Source organism: Asterias rubens, unplaced genomic scaffold (assembly GCF_902459465.1).
Source record: "Asterias rubens unplaced genomic scaffold, eAstRub1.3, whole genome shotgun sequence".
In the NCBI taxonomy this organism is placed as follows: domain Eukaryota; kingdom Metazoa; phylum Echinodermata; class Asteroidea; order Forcipulatida; family Asteriidae; genus Asterias; species Asterias rubens.
This window is the reverse complement of record NW_022985724.1, coordinates 1,795-15,117: the sequence shown is the minus strand read 5'-3', so window position 1 is coordinate 15,117 and position 13,323 is coordinate 1,795. Positions and strand designations below refer to the sequence as shown.

Sequence of the window (13,323 nt, the reverse complement as noted above, 5' to 3'; positions counted from 1 at the left end):
GTGAGAGAGAGGAAAACCCAAAACATTCATACCATTTTTTGTATTTATTTTTTGCGTTTAACCATTGCATTTGTTGAAATGTTCCTACTTTTTTCCAGTGGTTTCTGTTTCCAAACACTAAGGCCATTTCTGGAAACCAGTCTTTCAGAGTCACAGATGAGTCCAAACCGTTATACATAGTTTCATGACCCTCTCCCAGAGAAACAGAGGACAAAATAATAAAATGGCTTTGTACATCCAAAACATTACCTAACAGGTCTCAAAGAATCACGATGTGGATCAGGTACTCCAGCAGCAGCTAATGGACCAGCTCCGTCGCACCAACGAGAACATCGCCTACGACCTCAACATTCAGAAAGATCGCCACGAGTCAGACCTGAACGCTAAGCTGGACGCTCGACGGGAAAGGAAGAAGATGGAAGCAAGGCGTGTCGCCCAAGAGGTTGCCGCTAAGAGGCTTCTTGCTGAACAGGCCAAGCAGATGGATAAGATGAATGAAGGGAAGCTAGTTGAAGGCCTTCAGAGTCTCTCGCCCGCTGAGATTGCTGATCTGAGTCTTGAAGAACAGGTATGAATCAGAGTTGTTGTACACAGATATTCTGAACATACACAAAAGGTTTTCTGAACATAATCAGACCTGTATGCCTCGTTTTCGAAAGGGAACAAGGCAATTTCTTCTTGGAAAAGGGCATCCTATGAGGAAATTGTAAATTTCTACTTGAGCATTTCAAGGGCACAAGGCAATGACCATGGGGCATGGAGGCAATTCTCATTGTTGTCTCCCATTGAAGTATCTGAGAAAAAAGAGTGATACAACCTTCATTGGTCAGCAGCAGCAAATAATCATTTTCCTGTTAAAACCTAAATCATTCCTTTTTCTGTCTGTCCTCTGTGAGTACCTACATGTGTGCATCCAGGTTTTATGAGCTTTATACCATCGAAAAGAGAGTAATAAAATCATCATTGGTCAGCAATCAATCGTTTCCTTTTTTTTCAGTCTGTCATCCGTGAGCACCAACGCATCCAAGAAGATTTGAAGATCCGTCAGAAGGAAGACCGAGAGCAGCTCGCAGAGAAACTGACTGACGAGACCCGAAAGAAAGAGGAGGGAGAAGGGAAACAGTTTGAGAGAGAGAGAACAAAGCTCTTGAGTGAGAAGAGAAACAAACAAGCTGCTGAACTAGCGGCAAGGAGAGGAGACATGTCTGATGAAGAGGCTGGACAGGTAGGACAACTAGCAGTCTTGACACAAACGCAGGAAGAATCCACTATTTACCAAAAGTTTGATTGGGGTGTTTGAAATTTCAGAACCTGCTGTCTTCAGGCATGAGATTCTTCCTGCTTTAGTCTGATTTCCAATTATTTTGCCCTTGGGAAAAATCAGAAAAATGGAGATTAAGTAGCCTGAAAATAAACCTAACACCGTATGAACAAGTAGGTCAGCCTTTTGGCTAAAGAATTATGATCCTGATTTTTTTCTAAGAACTTAATATTGTGCCATTTGGAATAATGTAACATCCAAAAGAACTATTAAAACCCTCCATTCTGGTTGTGCAAATCTGACAGCATTATCTGTTAAAAAAACGCCTAATATTCCTTCCGCACCTCTCTTGTATTCTAGCTCCTCGCATCCCACGCTCGTGAGCTTGAAGAACTAGAAGATCGCATCGAGAATGACCGCGCCAGGGCACTACTCACTGCTCGTGAGAAACTTGCAGAGCGCCGTCGTCGTCTCCTGAATGAGCAGAAACGCAAACAGGGCGTGGAGATGGCACGGGAGCTCCTTGAGCAGAAGAAGGAACTAGCTGAGGTCAAGTCCGAGGTCGTTAAGAAGGTTGAGCATGATGCCATGCTGGAGGGAATTCAGAGTCAAGGAGCGGAGAATACTGAGAAGGTTATCCGAGCGGTAGGTTTTCCGGATTTGTCTTTCTATGTTTGAAAGTTTTTCTAGAGAGTTGGATTTGATGACACCATGCAATGATTTCTTCAATGTGTTGTCGTTTTGAAAGAACCAGTGGTGTATTAATTCAAAGTTGTCTCCTAAGGATGACTAGAGCAAGCTAGTTGAATTGTTGAGACCAATTAAGAACTTGATATGTGATAGCGAGGTTAATAATGAGCAGTGTCCTTGAACCACTAAAGCAAAAGTAGTAGTCCCAGCCAATTGTCTACCCTCCACCCAGGTAGTAGTTAAAAAGCAGGACAGTTCTTTTCAGAACTGAAAATGCTCCAGAGTTCCAAAAATCTACTCCGTGGTAGTAGAATATAAACAAGACCATGAAAAGAACACAGTCTACCCAGTAATTAGATACACACATGGTGTTACCTCTGAAAATGCTACATCTAAAACTATATTGATAACAATATTATAATGATTACACTTCATCAGGTTCTGGATAAGCGCCAAGCACAAGAGCTCAACGATCTTGACGCTCAATTCGGTGCCGAGCGCCAAGTCGCCATCGAGGGTGCCCTAACCAAGCTAAATGACAAATACCATGGAAAGCGTGAGTCCATGCTCCAGCGGCACGAGAGGGAGTTATCGGACCTGAGCAAGAAGGACCTAAGCCCAGACGAGATGGAGCAGAAGAAAGCTGCGTTGTTGAATCAACAGCAGCTTGAGCTGAGTAAACTGGAGAGAGAGTTTGCCCAAGAGAAGAGAGATATAGAGCAAGGGGCCTTGGCGGATTGGGAGCTCCGATACGCTCGCAGTAAGCTGTCTATGAAGGAGAGACACTATCAGGTACAAGATTCTTTGCGAACAAATTCTCCTGATTTTTGTTCATAATTTTTATTTGAGCTTTACACTGTTGGTATAGTGTTTGATATTTAGAGAAAACAAAAAAGTGTCACAAAATAATAGTTTCAATAGTTTTGGGTTGAGCGAATTAACATTGACTTTAGCTGAACCTGCAGTCGAATGTGCCCATGCTCAACCAAGTTAGCCCTAAGTTGGCGGTCTCCCTATTTTGTTAATATCTTTGTCTTCTGACTGGCACCCCGAACAACAACTAAAGTGTATAAAACAAAATCATATTTATTTATGTGCTAGTATTTCATGAAGTTTTTAAGGAATTTGTTTTATTAAATTGTCCTTTTTTTACCCAACTGTTGTAAGGGTCTTCCTTTTCAAGTGGGCTCTATGAGAAGATTTGAAAAAAACTGAGTTTGTAAAAATATTATATTCATCTTTGATTGTTCATTACTTTGATGTGCATAGGAATACGCTGATGCCTTGAGAGATTTGAGTGGAGACCAAGCCAATCAGATGGTGAGTGCAGAACAAGCAGCTAAGGCTGCTCAGGAGCTTGAAGATGTCCGTCAGAGATTGGAGAAAGAGAGAGAAGCCAACGAGGAGAAAATCAAGAAAGAACGAGAAGGTAAGGACTAAAGATTCTTTGGCCCCTGAAAGTATTTAGCGAACTTAACACCAGTTTGCAGCCAAGCGACCAGTTGCCATCAACGGTGCCTCGACTACAAAAATAATTGTTCACAATAAACCAATGTTTGTGTGAGAGAGACTAGCTTTTTCCAGCTGGGTGATTAAATCCCTTTGTGGGAGTTTGCCGAGTTCCCTGGCTGAGAAGATCTAACAAACAAATCAAATGAAATAGTGGAGGAATCTTAGGATGGTTAATGTTTGAGTTTGATTTTTTTTTTTTTCATCAGTTTGTTTTGTATTGATTTTCTTTGTTATTTTTGCCTTCAGTGATATATATTTTTTATTTAATTTCAATTTATTTTATTTTTATTTTTTATCTTTTATTGTTTATTCTTTTTTAATGTAGGCATGGTTTTTAATAATATACATAATGTATTTGTAATACATTTTTTTTTCTTTTTTCTGTCGTTCATGTTTATTTGTTTCTGTTCCCAACTTTAATTTATTTTATTTCTCAATTTTTGCTTAAATTTTCGAAGATGATTTCTATTTTAATTGTTAACTTTGTACATACATATTTTATTTTAGTCTATATGAGTATTTTTAATCTGTGTATTATCCTTTCCTGTAATTGGCGGCTCGTCCGCTGTTGGTTTGGTCAATAAGTATAATATATAATATAATCATCTACTCTTCAAATTGTTGGCCAAGAACGGTACATCTCACAGCGTTCTAGTTTGCTGCAATCAGGTCTTCAAGGTAGCACTGCTCCTCAAGGGCAGTAAAAACTCTGGACTAAATTCTGATTGTAATGTTTTTTTATTGATAGACTTTGAAGCAGCTGAGAAGGTTCGGATGGCCCAGGAGCTGTCTGAGTTTGACAGTCAACTCTCAGATGAAGAAAAGAAAGAAAAGGAAAGAAACGCTAAGAGACTCGCTGCTCTGAATAAACGCAAAGAGGAAATGGTTAAGGAAAAACAACAGAAACACAAGGTACGTTTGGAGAAAACAAAATGTGAATCGTCAGTCAGCATCATGCATTTCTGCACCTGCTGCCTGACTGGTGAGAAGCTTCCAAGTAGACCGGACTTGAGCTGCCACTTCTGCCTCCTCCACAGACCACCCAGTGCCCAGTCTGGAGAGGTCCTTCTGGATTACATTTGGAATATGGGAAAATTTTGGAATAGGTTTAGATTTTCTATTACATTCCATGTGAAAGTCAAAAAAGATTTTTCGAAGAATTACAGATTTCATTTTAGAAACTCAAAAATACGATATATTTGTTTTGACATGCAGTATTGAAAAAAACTGTGAGAAAGATTTGGGTTTCCGAGTCAAGTCAAGATACAACGAGATAATAATATTTATTCGGGCGAATACATTTACAAGTACATGGACACCAATAAAAATATTTTGTTAAACAGAGATACAACACTTTTGCAAAATGGAGATACAAGATTTTATCCCTGACACAACCAAATGTAAAGATCCAAGTAAAAGAGACAAAGTGGAAACTAATGGTTGGTGTTTTTGTTTTTTTTCTTGCAGGAGAAACTGGAGGCACTTCAGAAGAGTGGAGGCAGCAAGGAGGATCAGGAGAAATTGATTGAAGAGTATGAAAGAGATCTTTCTAAGATGAAAAATAAGATGGATGCTGACCGGGTACGCATGCAGAGTGACCTCCAGGTAAGAAATAAGAATGGTTGGTGGGACTGGTCGAGCAGAAAAGAGCACTGGACTCGAGCTCTGGTGTTTCTGATCAGCAGAGTGCAGGTTCGAGTCCCAGTCAGAACTTATCAATGAAGCAATTGTTTCTGTACAATAACAAAAGACAGAATCATCAGGACAACATTTATAAAGGTCCAATACAAGCTCAGAGTAAACACGATCAATGATAATGATACTAAAATGTAACGATATAAGAAGACGAGCAGAGTATACTGTTCAAAACGTTGAGACCAAACCGGCTCTTTTCAGAGCCACCACTCTTTCAAAAGAGATTTTACTCACGGTTGTACCCGCAAGTTTACTATTCATATTTATATTTATAGTTACTCTTAGTAAGGAGGTTGTTTAAATAAGTAGAGGCTTGGGGGGAACAGCCCTAGATACTGATGTAGAGTGGTTGGTACAATTACGGGAAAACTCTTTTCACGAAATTTAGGGTTTGTCAAAAAAAAATCTGAATTATACATCCTTGTCATCAAGTGGGTGTGTTTACATTGAATTACTTGGGTCATTTAACGTAATGGATTGGCAGCACATTTATAACTCAGTATTATTCACACAGTGTTTACATTGAATTACTTGGGTCATTTAACGTAATGGATTGGCAGCACATTTATAACTCAGTATTATTCACACAGTGATGTTGAGGCATCAAACAAAGTACTACTACGATTTGGTTTGATTTTTGTTTTAAGGATCGTCTAAAGAAGAGACGTGAGGAACGACGCAAAGCAAAGGAGGAAGATCTCGTTAATCAGAAGGAGGAAAATAGGCAGGAGCATGAGGAGCAAATCAAACAAGAGGAGGAACAGATGAGAACAAACGAGGTAAAATAGCAGAGATGTAATTTTATAAATATGTTCAGAGAGCTGTTTATAGTCCAACATTATATTATCATGTTGGACTATACCTGGTCCATGTTCATAGAGCACAAAAAAGGAGCTAAGCACAACTAGAATAAGGGTCAGAATAAGTCATTGGAGTGTGGGTTTGAATCCCGCTCATGACACCTTTGTCCTTTGAGCAACATACTTAACTATAATTGCTTCTTTTCACCTAATGGGTATAAAGTTGATCAAACAGGTGTTTTATACTGGAGCAAAGGGATTATCTTTGTCACACGTACAATCTACCACTGTTTTTATTAATGTTTTTATTCTTGGGGGTCGTGAGCCAAGTTTGAAAAAATACTCCAGTAGCATGCACTACAGTTTGTTACCTCCAAGTTCCCTGTAAAAGTTGCCTCATGTGACAACTCCATTATGTTCCTCTCTATTTCTACCCCAGGTCATAGCCTTGAAGGAGTGTGTCGACACAGACCATCTACTCTCTGAGGGAGTCACCCCTGGCATCACGTATGAGAGCACCCAAGGAAATGCAGCCTTCCCATCCGGTTATTCATCGGTGGCACCGCTAAGTGACGCTGACTTGGCTGCTCTTCTCATGGCATCTCCTCTCTATAAGAAACTAGAAGACATTAAGAAGACGATGGATGATGCAGATCTGCCTCCAAAGAAAAGAGGACAAGGTACAGGCTTGATACACTTGTCTATAAGACAATATTATAGTCTTGTTTACAAAAACGATTTTCAGGATTCTCTCAACTGCTCAACTTTAGAAGTACGAGATTCCTTCTAAATATTATTTTGTGTTTCCCTCACACCGTTGTGTGTAAGCACTGTTTCCTGAGTTCTCTGAAAAAAATTCACAAGCATATACTCAGCTGGGATTCAAACCCTTTGCCATTTTTTTTTCACAGAACTCGGGGAAAGTGCCGTGTGTACAGTGCTTACACACATCGGTGTAAGAGTAAAAACCAATTAATATTCTGGATCTCCAGTGCAAATTAAACTTCTACTAAACACCTTTTGACGATTACCAATCATGTATTTATGTCTTTCAGTGCTCATTATTGTTATTATATTTAGAGGTAGGAGATTTTTTCTGAAGATTACCAATCATATATTTATGTCTTTTAAGATGAACCATTCGTTGACGATCACGATGCCGCTTGGACCCAAGACACGGAGCTCCTCCCCATCGACCTCAGCAAACTCAATGCTCGTAACTTCATCATCTATAAGTTTGGCTGCTTCGTCATTAAGCTAGTGGCTACCAACTGCTCTCATAATCCTGTCACCCTCCTACTGGCGGACAAGATACCCGTTAACGACAAACTAGCGAGGAACGCTTACCGTAACTCGTATCACTACGATGACGCAAACCGTATCCTGTACGTTCGTCAGGCCAGGCTGGATATCGTTGGGGAATTCATCATAGTCTTGGTTCATGCTCTGGCTCATATTAAAACAGGTATAACTCTCTTTTTCTGATCTTGGATTCAAAGTTGTCTTCCTGTTAATTTGAAAAAAATGAAGAAAAAAATATTGGGTTTTTTTAAACAAATGTTTCTTTTTACCAAACAAATACTTTGAAGACCACTCTTGATCAACATACCCCATTTACCAGGAGCTGCAAAATATGTAAATGCTGTTTTATAAAGTCCATACAAGGACCTTATATTTCTGCGCAAACAAGTTTCTGACAATTAAGTGTGTAGGTCATTTCTTGACATTTTATTTAATGCCTTTTAAAAATTGAATCGTGGTCATTAAATTTATTTCTTCACTGTTTCTAAGACCTGGGTTCAATTTCATAGAGCTGCTTAAGCAGAAAAAATAGCTAAGCACAAAAATGTGTTGCTTACCAGAATAAGGTTACTAGCCAAACTACCATGTCACGTATACAATTTGTGACTGGAATCCTACTCATTTCTGTTTTGATGATTTTCTTACTGTACTAGGTGACATGAGAGATGACACCTCAGCCAGTTTCAACCGCAATTTCCACCAAGCTCTCTCAGTAATCTGCAACGACTTGTTCTTCGCTCGCTACCGTCACAACGCCACCCTTCCATCAGTCCCTGAGCCTGGATCCAGTGAAGGAGGCCACAAGGTCCTGGAGGCCTTGATGGGTTCAGTGGAGACTGGGAGTGAGAAGGACGAGACGGTAGAGAAGTTACTGGATGTGAAGCTGCTGAGAGGAACGGATGAAGATGGTGTTCGCTTCACTAATGACAGACTCCAAGAAAGGTACAGGGTTCTTATTTCATTAAAAAAAACAGCAGAGTTTTTTTACTGTGTCATTTTGTGTATAAAGGTAATTAATCAAAGTTGTTCATGAAACGCTAGGATTGATCTCGAGTCAGAACGAGGATGGGTTCAATGCACCCTATAATAATAATAATAATAATACTAATAAGAATGCATTTATAATGCGCCATCTATCTAGTGTACAAGACCCTATTCCGAGGCGCAGAACAAAAAAACAAAACATACAACAAAAAAGAAATGTAGAACATAATACAAAATTATACAATGAATAATCTACTGTCAAGACATGTAACGAGCTAAGTGTAAGAGGATTTAAATAAATGAGTTTTCAGCAAGTTTTTAAACAATGGAAGAGAACTACAGCACCTGATGTTATTAGGTAAAGCGTTCCAAAGTTTAGGAGCACAAGCAGAAAAGGCACGATCGCCATACGATGAGGAAGTTCTAGGAATAGTTAAAAGGGACTTAGCAGAAGAACGAAGAGTGCGAGAGGGGGCATAAGGTACAAGGAGATTTGCAATATAAGACGGAGTCAAGCCGATCTGAGATTTAAATGCAATAAGTAGAATTTTGAATTGAATTCATTGTCGAATGGGTAGGCAGTGAAGTTCCCGCAATATAGGTGTAATATGATCATGTTTTTTAGATTTTGTTAAAACACGAGCGGCAGCATTTTGTAAAAGTTGTAGTTTGTGGAGCTGGTGTTCGGTAACTCCGTATAATAGGGAATTACCATTGTCACAGTTCTTAAGTAATAGTATGTCGATTGACAGATTCTGCTGACATGTTTATCCATGGATAGTGTGTTATCAAAAATAATTCCCAAATTATGCGCACAAGGTGAGGCGTGAATAGAGGCACTGTCAACATGGATGTTATGATTAAACGTCATTGGTTACAGGACTAAGAGTAATCATAAGTTAGGAAGAGTTGGGTGAGATTGACAGCAGACCACTTTGTTACTGCACCAGATCAATGCATCTAGACCGAGACACTGAAGCAAAAGGATCATGGCTCTAGAAATTTCTGTCAACAATATACATTACATGTAATGAAGATGTAGAGAAAGGATAATGTGTCTTATCTCACGAAAAACAAAAACTTAAACTGAGCGTTAATGATTTTATCATTTGGCATGGTTTCAATATCACTTTGAACTTGATGAAATGACTCGGACCATATATTTGAAATTGACATCATCAATTTTGAATTTTTTTTTCCAGAAGTTTGTTCAGTAACTCAACCGTTATTTCTCTCCAACCAGATTATCCAAATACAGCAGTTTTGCCGTCAGCGATGCCATGAAGAGCCTTCTGGGTTCAACAGACGGCAAATCCCACCTCGCCAGGCAGCACGGCACAGACGATGAGATTGAGAAGCGTCTTGCGACTCTGATGGGCACCCCAGCTCCGTCAGCGAGTAACGCACCAGAGGTGTTGGCTAAGAAGGCTCTGCTGGAGCTACCGGGTGAGCTGAGCGGGACAGCCATGTGGCAGAGTGTCGCTGGAAGAAGTGGAGTACGGAACCAAGCTGAGAGGAGATCAATGAAGGCAGCCACTGGTCCAGATCAACAGAAAAATACCCTCCAGGTGAGTGGAGTGTGTTTAATTTATATATATTTTTTGATGAGATACCTCTGAACTCACAAGGCCAATTTGGTTCTTCAAGGTGAGGGCTACACTGAACTGATTTTGGGTATCAAACTAAATCAACTGCCAACAGGGATACGTTGCCACCTACTCCTGGGGGGCTGAAGGGTTACCCCCTTCACATGGGCCATGACCAGAAAACCTTTAAAAGACTTGAGGTTAAGCCCAACTGAGCAACTAGCCCTAATATTGGCGGTCTCCCTATTAATCAATATCTTTGTTCGGAGGTGCCAGTTAGAACCCTTACAACTTGTAACTGCCGTGTAGCCAGGGATACCAATACAACCTGAGAGATGGCAGCAGGGGGATCACCTTAAGTGCTTACAACTTGTAACTGCCGTGTAGCCAGGGATCACAACCAATACAACCTGAGAGATGGCAGCAGGGGGATCACCTTAAGTGCTTACAACTTGTAACTGCTGTGTAGCCAGGGATCACAACCAATACAACCTGAGAGATGGCAGCAGGGGGATCACCTTAAGTGCTTACAACTTGTAACTGCCGTGTAGCCAGGGATCACAACCAATACAACCTGAGAGATGGCAGTAGGGGGATCACCTTAAGTGCTTACAACTTGTAACTGCCGTGTAGCCAGGGATCACAACCAATACAACCTGAGAGATGGCAGTAGGGGGATCACCTTAAGTGCTTACAACTTGTAACTGCCGTGTAGCCAGGGATCACAACCAATACAACCTGAGAGATGGCAGCAGGGGGATCACCTTAAGTATTTATACATCATTAAAACCAGTCATTATTTAACTTTGCTTGTCCAGGCTGAGGTGAAGATACAAGAAGACAAGGTAGATAGGATGAGTGAGGAGTTCTCTGATCTTAACATGGAGTCTGTCAAGCTTCATGACAGCATCAATGAAATGGCACAGGAGCTACAGTCACAGAAACAACTAATGGAGGGACAATTTGATGAATCTGAGGTGAGAAACATAGTTTTATTCAAAGGTGGCCTCTTGTTGGCCTCCATTTAACATACATGCATACATGTATCTAACAAGGCATGCAATTTTTCACCTAGTCAGCTCATAAGCTCTTTCTCTTTTTTGTCTTCTGTTGGTATTCTTTCCTGGGTTTTGGTAAGGATTTGTAAAAACGGGTGTCCACATTTGCGGGAAAATTAAAAAACTGGGTGTCCAAATTGTTGCCCTAAGTGACAAGGCCCTAACAGTGTATGGCACTTTTTAGGGTCCCTCCATTTCGTTTTCAGACGGATAAAATAATAATAACAATACTTAATTTTTATTCATTATCTTTTTCTGCCACAGCCGGCCTTAATCCGAGCCACTACAGCCAAACTGAGTGACGCTAAGGACAAACTGACGAGTCTGACTGTCCAACGAGAAAACATATCAACGAGACTCAGCGCTCATCGGAGCCAACTGGAAGAGAAACAACAACAGCTTCAGTCCTACGTCCGCAAGAGCGGAAAGAAATAAATGAACCATATCCCCCACAAGAATAAATTACAAATTATAACATTCTAATGCACTTCGAAGTGTGACATGAGATGCTTGTGCTAGGCAGTTTGTTGCTTTGGTGAGCTGAGCCTTGTGTCTTATGCGTTAACAACGCGGGCGCTGTTAGTCAATTCCAATGATTAGTGCGGTTTTAATGGATTTAATAGACTGGTTCACCCCGTTATAAAATAAAGATATTAAAGTAGTTTTTACGCAAACTTTCAAAGCTGAAAATCTTTTTATAGCTATTTTTGTTACTCAGAGATGCACAATGGTTAATTTTTATGACAATGTAAAATAAACGATGGTCAAATTATTCTTGTTTTCTTTGATAAAATATAGACCTGATTATGACATCGATGAAATATTTTTGTATTTTTGTATTCAACAATACTCTCCGTCCAAAAGAAATTGATATTTTACAATTTATTGACGTCCGTCCGATCAAAGAAAAAAGTGTAGCTTTGTCCAATTGAATGTTAACAACTGTTGTGTGTATATAGGTACATGTACATGTAGTTAATATTGTTCTCAGAATTCTTTATTGCAATCTTAATTCATAATTTAATTATACCGTCCAAGTTTTATACAAAATCTTAAAACAGTGTTGGTCGAATTCTGCCGTCCGTAATTTATTGAGTAATTTTTTTACTTGAACTTAGAGATGAATAGTTTTTCGAGAATTAAAACTTTGTTTAGTATTGGTTATGTTGATGTCGGTTTAGTATAGAAGAGATTTTAATCTGTTCAAAGAGGTTTTTCTGAAGAGAAACATGTGATATTTCTGCACTGTACCATCCTCAGAATTTAAATTCAAAGCCGTGAATTCAGAGCGTAGTACACAGTCAACCCTCTTACTATCTGACCAATTAATTTTATAATAAGATGTGAACTTGCAATGAATTACTTTACCTGTAGATGTTTCTTATTTAAAGTGCAGTCTAAATATAATGTAATTGTTAGAGTCTGAATTAATACTCGGGATTTTAAGCTCAGATTTGTTTTGTAAATTTTTGGAAATCAAGATTGTACAGAATTCTCTCAAAGTATATTTATATTAGATCCGAAAGTCAAAATCAGCGCATCAAATTTTGCTTAATGGTTTAATGTAAAGTTTTATAGTAGTTTAAGATTCTTTGTGTTTATTATGAAGTTGTTCAGTAGTGTGTCAGAATGAGTGGTTTAGAGCATTTGACTCAAGTTTTGATGTCAGCAGAGTGTGGGTTCGAATTCCGGTCATGCGCTGGTGTTATTGGGCAAGACACTCTACCATAATTGCTTCTCATCACCCAGGAGTAAATGGTTTATACCTGTCAGGGCAGAGGTTGTTGATGTGAATAATTATCATTTGTCTGCCGCTGCTGCATACTCCATAGGAGTTGAGAAGTTTAAAGCGCAGTACATAATGCCTAATATTATCTATCACAGTTCCATTAACCAATATTTTTAAAGTTCCTTTAAAAATCTCCCTCATTGTACATTGTTATTTTTTTCAAGAACTATTAATTTTTTTTCATTGACTGTCTAATAGACGTAGTCTTCCATCTTTGTTCCGTCCAATACACACAAAGCCCAAGGACAACTAATAGTTTATCGCCAATTAAGAAAATGAACAAATACGGTGATCATTACCATCAGTAAAGTGCAGACTGACTCGTTGGTTTTGCTCATCGCTGATTATTTATTCTGTTGACCTATTTGCAGAAATTCTAATTCCATCCCATTCCCATTAGGCTTTTTGTTCATCTACCAAGACACACACTGACAATTAATTGTTTATTAAGTTTAACGCCTTAATGTACTGTAGGAGTATTGTAGATACATATAGATGTGTTTTATAAAGTGTGAAATTCAAGTCATCAATTTTAATGTCCTTTTTTTCTTAGATGTAAAAGGTGAAGAGCGTGGATAGTAATAAAGAGATATTTTTAAAAAATACTACAGCGAGGTTGTTTTTGCTTTAATTTGATCCAATTTGA

General features: G+C 39.1%; 1 protein-coding gene across 2 annotated transcripts in view; it reads left to right on the top strand.

The window, feature by feature from the left end:
- LOC117306372 overlaps window positions 1–12,796 on the top strand; it is a 55,563-nt gene extending 42,767 nt beyond the window's left edge. For both annotated transcript variants that reach the window (XM_033790980.1, XM_033790979.1), the window contains 14 exons: window positions 257–568; window positions 998–1,225; window positions 1,622–1,906; window positions 2,390–2,743; window positions 3,221–3,380; window positions 4,212–4,375; window positions 4,931–5,068; window positions 5,806–5,937; window positions 6,398–6,638; window positions 7,091–7,423; window positions 7,914–8,202; window positions 9,488–9,812; window positions 10,649–10,807; window positions 11,153–12,796. In XM_033790980.1, the coding sequence (XP_033646871.1) occupies window positions 257–568; window positions 998–1,225; window positions 1,622–1,906; window positions 2,390–2,743; window positions 3,221–3,380; window positions 4,212–4,375; window positions 4,931–5,068; window positions 5,806–5,937; window positions 6,398–6,638; window positions 7,091–7,423; window positions 7,914–8,202; window positions 9,488–9,812; window positions 10,649–10,807; window positions 11,153–11,323 (3,291 nt within the window). In that variant the 3' untranslated portion in view covers window positions 11,324–12,796. The remainder of the gene's footprint in view (window positions 1–256; window positions 569–997; window positions 1,226–1,621; window positions 1,907–2,389; window positions 2,744–3,220; window positions 3,381–4,211; window positions 4,376–4,930; window positions 5,069–5,805; window positions 5,938–6,397; window positions 6,639–7,090; window positions 7,424–7,913; window positions 8,203–9,487; window positions 9,813–10,648; window positions 10,808–11,152) is intronic.
- Window positions 12,797–13,323: the final 527 nt, after the last annotated feature.